Consider the following 4,539-nt stretch of genomic DNA (forward strand, 5'->3'; position numbering starts at 1 on the left):
CTAGATTATAGCAGGTGTGCTAGATAGCAAGTGTGCTAGGGAAATGTTTATTTCATGGCTATCTTTTGTAATCAAGGAAAAGATTGTAATTTTTTTTTTTATTGAAATTGATATAATACATTTGCTATGATAGTAGACATATGAACTTGGATGTAGGTCATAGAATATGATTACTCCCGATGTTTTTACATCGTTCATTTTTTCATATTACTGTATTTATATTTGAGGACTTTACATTTTGCATTTAATTGAAACAGTCTCATTGTCTCATTTGTAAAGGGTATGTCTCATTTACATAAGAGACTATTACATTTTTCATATCAGTTAGAATATTGTTTATATCGATTGGGTTTTTGAATTTCGTACAAAACATTCATGTACGATAATTGCTGATATAAGTAAAATCAATTGGTTTAAGTTTTTATGTTATGGTCTGGGGACAAATTCACTTTGTCTTTCTAGTAATGTATATATTGAATAAGATGGAGCAATTACAAATTGTAGGCGAACTTAACCTCCAAACTCAAAACAAAAAGGAAAGAATTCATGATGATACATCATGCTTGTATTTTATTTATATGTTATTATTATTCACATTTAAGTTTTGTTTCCTGGAAATATTATTTTTGTCAGAAACTGGCCTGAAGCCATGCTTTAATGCAGCTTCCCAAACAATGTCAATTCTGTCGACTTGGAGAGCTCCAACTTCATGGTGAGTCCAGCCTTCTAAGTGGTGAACTGCACCACCTGCATGGCAAGCATGGACCACTCCTCTGTCCATTGTATACTGTTCATCAGAATTAGTAGAATAAACATGAGAGTTGCATTTGATTTAATCTTTATGTTAGTAACAGAAAATTCTCTATGTTTAGTTACCTCGCAACATCCAAGGCCTTCGACATCTGTAGGTAGTCTCATGGCTGCAAGATCACCATATGTACAGTCTTTTCGGAATGTGAATATTGGTGGCACTACGAACTGATGAAAATGTGTTCCGGGGGGTGCCCAATTTTGTTCTTTTGCAGTGATCCACTTCCCAACAATCCATGTCTGTATTGACACATCATTAATTAATTAGCTACTTAGCGTAATTAAAGTTACTAATGAAGTTCAAACCGAGATAATACATACCTTGCAGTGTTTGGCTGCTTGGTACTTGGTCACCAGGACCAAGTACTTCTGACAATCGGCAGGGGCTTCTTTTTGTATCTTTTGAAATCTATCAGCTGATGAGGTTAGCATCTGCAGTTGTGGTTAACCAGTTTAAACCATTGTGTATCAATTATATATGCCAGTCTGCTACCTCTAACATTCTGTTTCTTCCCCGGTTTTTTTTAAATTAGTCTAACAGTAAGAATTTATGATAAAAACAATGGTTTTACTCACAAGAACCCGTATTTTTCGTCTACATAGGTAAAGGGCAATGGCTCTTCCAAGCTTAGAAGTTGCTCCGGTCAAGAATACTTCTGCCACATCCTCATTGATCTCATTAAGAGTCACTGCAGCTGTCAAGGTATTTCCATGAACCACTCTAACTTTGAGATTAGGGTACTTGTTCACAAAGAGCAAACCACCACCATTTAGAGCTTCATTCTGCATACATTACATAAGTTTAGCAAAAGGAAAAACCATTCTTTCTACTTAGTTTAATAAACCACCACCGTTTTAGAATCACCTAAAATACAAATAAAGTTCTTGTGCATACTAGGGAAGGAAGAAACCTTATTCAAAGCAGCAAGGCTAATTACTTTAACACCCAGCCGATCAGCCCTGAGAATGGCATCCTCTATCTGCTTATTGATGCCTCTTTTAGCAAATGGCAAGAAATACTGCACAGTAAAAAGCACCAGCACATCTTAGTAACACAATCTTAGCAAGAATATAGCAGTGAATATTATTTGTTTAGTAAATTATGATTAATACATATAGCTAACCTGAAAGCCAAACCGAGGAACTACCCACGTTTGGTGCAACTTGCCTCTGAGATTGTAAAACGAGAGCAAGAAAACTTTGGATTTTGCCCACATCAGTAGCATTACAACAAATGCTACTGGCCACAAGGGCAACATGAAAACTCTGGTGTCGTAAGGCATAGATGCCACGGATCGGAAGATGAATTGCACATGTGTGGAAGATGTTATGTCCACAACATGAGCGAGGAACACAAAATTTGGCACACATTTATTTTTACCTGCATGTGAAAGTTTAAAGCTACAGTCTTTCAAAATTTTCTATTCAAGTAAATCTGCAGCTGTTTTTTCTCTGCTTATGTCTAAGTGATGTAAGTTTTATAATGTACCTGAATTTATGCTCATAATCCTATGCAGTTCCCATGACTTGTTATTTAAGGTATTGCCCAGTGCATCATATAGAGGCATAAAGAGGCAATAATTGCTATCCATTTCTGTGTGGTGTATGCTGTGATATCTGCATAAGTCACACCAACCAAGAATGCACCAAATTAGCTCGTATTCCTGAACAAATTACTTTCAATTATATTGCAAAACAAGTAATCTGCTATCTAGCTAAGTGCCAGTAATGATTTTTCTTAATCCTTTATGTCCTTAATATGGACTTTAAGATTCTAAACAGGGTTTACTAAAGAGGAAGGTGTATGAGATGCATATAGTTCCAGTTCCTACTTGTGCGAAAAAATCCAACTCAATGATCAAATGGAGGAGCATATTGAGCCAAGCATCAGCTAGACGTACTGGATACCTATATTGTGGGGCAAATTCAACTATGGATAAACAGTTGAAGCAGATGTAGCCCGCGGGCTGCTTAATTCATATAGTAAAATGAAGGGGACATTCATCAATCATGCTGTGTGGTCCAGTAATCACTATTCTCGATTCTCACATCCACATGCATATTTATGTTTTTAGGTGCATGTATACCGAACCATCCTTAAATGTTTAACACGTATACATGTTTGTACTGGTAAGCGAATTACTTGTTTTTTGCAGGCGACAGATAATGTAGAGAGGAAGAGGTGTTGCATTTTACGACACTTACGTTGGAGTATGGAGAAGGTACTTGAAGACTGGAAAGATGTCAAAGATCTGGTGAGGAATAAGTTCAACATTGCAGTGTCCCAAACATCTCAGGAAATCAAAGCTCAATACATAAACATATATCATGCTAATTGATCCATAACCAATCAAAATTGACCCTAGTATAGGGATCGCCATAACTGCAGTCAACAGAAGTTGCTCCAAAGAGGTTGCACTAGCAGCTGCAACAAAAACATATCAACAATTTATGGGAAATTCCAGATATGAGGCATTATAAATTATAATAAAATGTTGTACTCAAAAGATATATAAATGTGCATGGCGCAGAGGAATCAAGGTAGAAAATTAAAGGCTACAGATTAGTTATAGTTTACCAGTAAATGGTTGGGGTATTGGGGAAGAATGGTGGAACGAATGATATTTGCTGAAAAGGTAGTCTCCATGGAAACATCTATGCGCCCAGTAGTAGAGAGGCTCTGAACCTAATATGTGAAGTATTATAATAGCAATGAAACCTCTAGTGTTCCACACTGGAAGAAGCTCTCTTAGCACCGGGAAAATGTACAACCCCAAAGATGCAATCATGCCTTGAAGAATTATGAAGTTATCCCTGAAATAAGAGTAAGTTGTAGCACAGAATTAATATACATTCTACTATGAATAGAACTCTAAACGAAACTATTATAAATGTATGTACCAATGCCATTCTTTGTCGATCTGCTTGAAGTCGACACCTTGTTGAATGATGCGACGGTTTCTGTTAAGGAAATACATATTACAGTAAGAGGTCCAGAATGAATACGTGGTCGCCCTTAGAGCACATATGATGAGAATATGGGTGCACCAGTCCATGCCATCATCTTCCAAACTTGAAAATAGACCTTTTACGAGGAAAGGTGCAAATAGCAGATACTGCAGTGTTTATATTAAACAGCAAAAAGAACCTGAGAGTTAAGAACATAAATTGGAAATCTGATAAACTTTTAAACTCAATGTGCATATCCGCGATGCAGATATAGGTGAATTACAATTCATATACCTTCAAGGAACCCAAGTGTTCCCATCTCCAAGCTGAGGAAAGTGTAAGCATGATTAATTTATGTTGAAATATGTTTAAGCTTGCTATCTGATCAACTTCAGTGTTGTACTTCCCACTCATGCAGAGTCATACTTATATAGTGTAAAAGATACAGTAGAGTTCAGTTAGAGGCTCCAATCAATACGTTCCCGTATCTTTCCTGATTACCCTACCTTTGACGGTGGTCAATGTTGATGAACGCGTCTTCATTTTCTACTGCTGCATTCATTTTAACATTTCATACTCTTTAAGTCCATGTATATGAGTTGTAAAAATTGAGTTGAAAGTTAAAACATGCACTAGGTTGAAGTTGTAGCAGAAACTATTATCTATGACATTTGAGTAGCACATAGCATGCTTTGGATTTTATTTTAGTCCCTGTGACGTTCCTATTTCATGACAAAAAGTGAAATTGGGGGAGTTTGTCACTCATTCTTTTCTTATTTG

The 4,539-nt window shown here is 36.4% G+C and overlaps 1 protein-coding gene across 1 annotated transcript; it reads right to left on the reverse strand.

The window, feature by feature from the left end:
- Positions 1-449: 449 nt before the first annotated feature.
- On the reverse strand, positions 450-4,153 carry LOC141702793 (very-long-chain aldehyde decarbonylase CER3-like). Its single transcript, XM_074506401.1, has 11 exons — positions 4,054-4,153; positions 3,712-3,926; positions 3,389-3,624; positions 3,016-3,235; positions 2,300-2,427; positions 1,935-2,191; positions 1,722-1,829; positions 1,387-1,593; positions 1,132-1,242; positions 877-1,050; positions 450-787 (listed from the first exon to the last, which is right to left on the reverse strand). Exons 1-11 carry the CDS (start codon positions 4,102-4,104, stop codon positions 575-577), a joined length of 1,920 nt encoding a protein of 639 aa, XP_074362502.1. The 5' UTR covers positions 4,105-4,153; the 3' UTR covers positions 450-574.
- Between the last annotated feature and the right edge of the window lie 386 nt (positions 4,154-4,539).

Source organism: Apium graveolens, unplaced genomic scaffold, assembly GCF_009905375.1.
Source record: "Apium graveolens cultivar Ventura unplaced genomic scaffold, ASM990537v1 ctg5743, whole genome shotgun sequence".
In the NCBI taxonomy this organism is placed as follows: Eukaryota; Viridiplantae; Streptophyta; class Magnoliopsida; order Apiales; family Apiaceae; genus Apium; species Apium graveolens.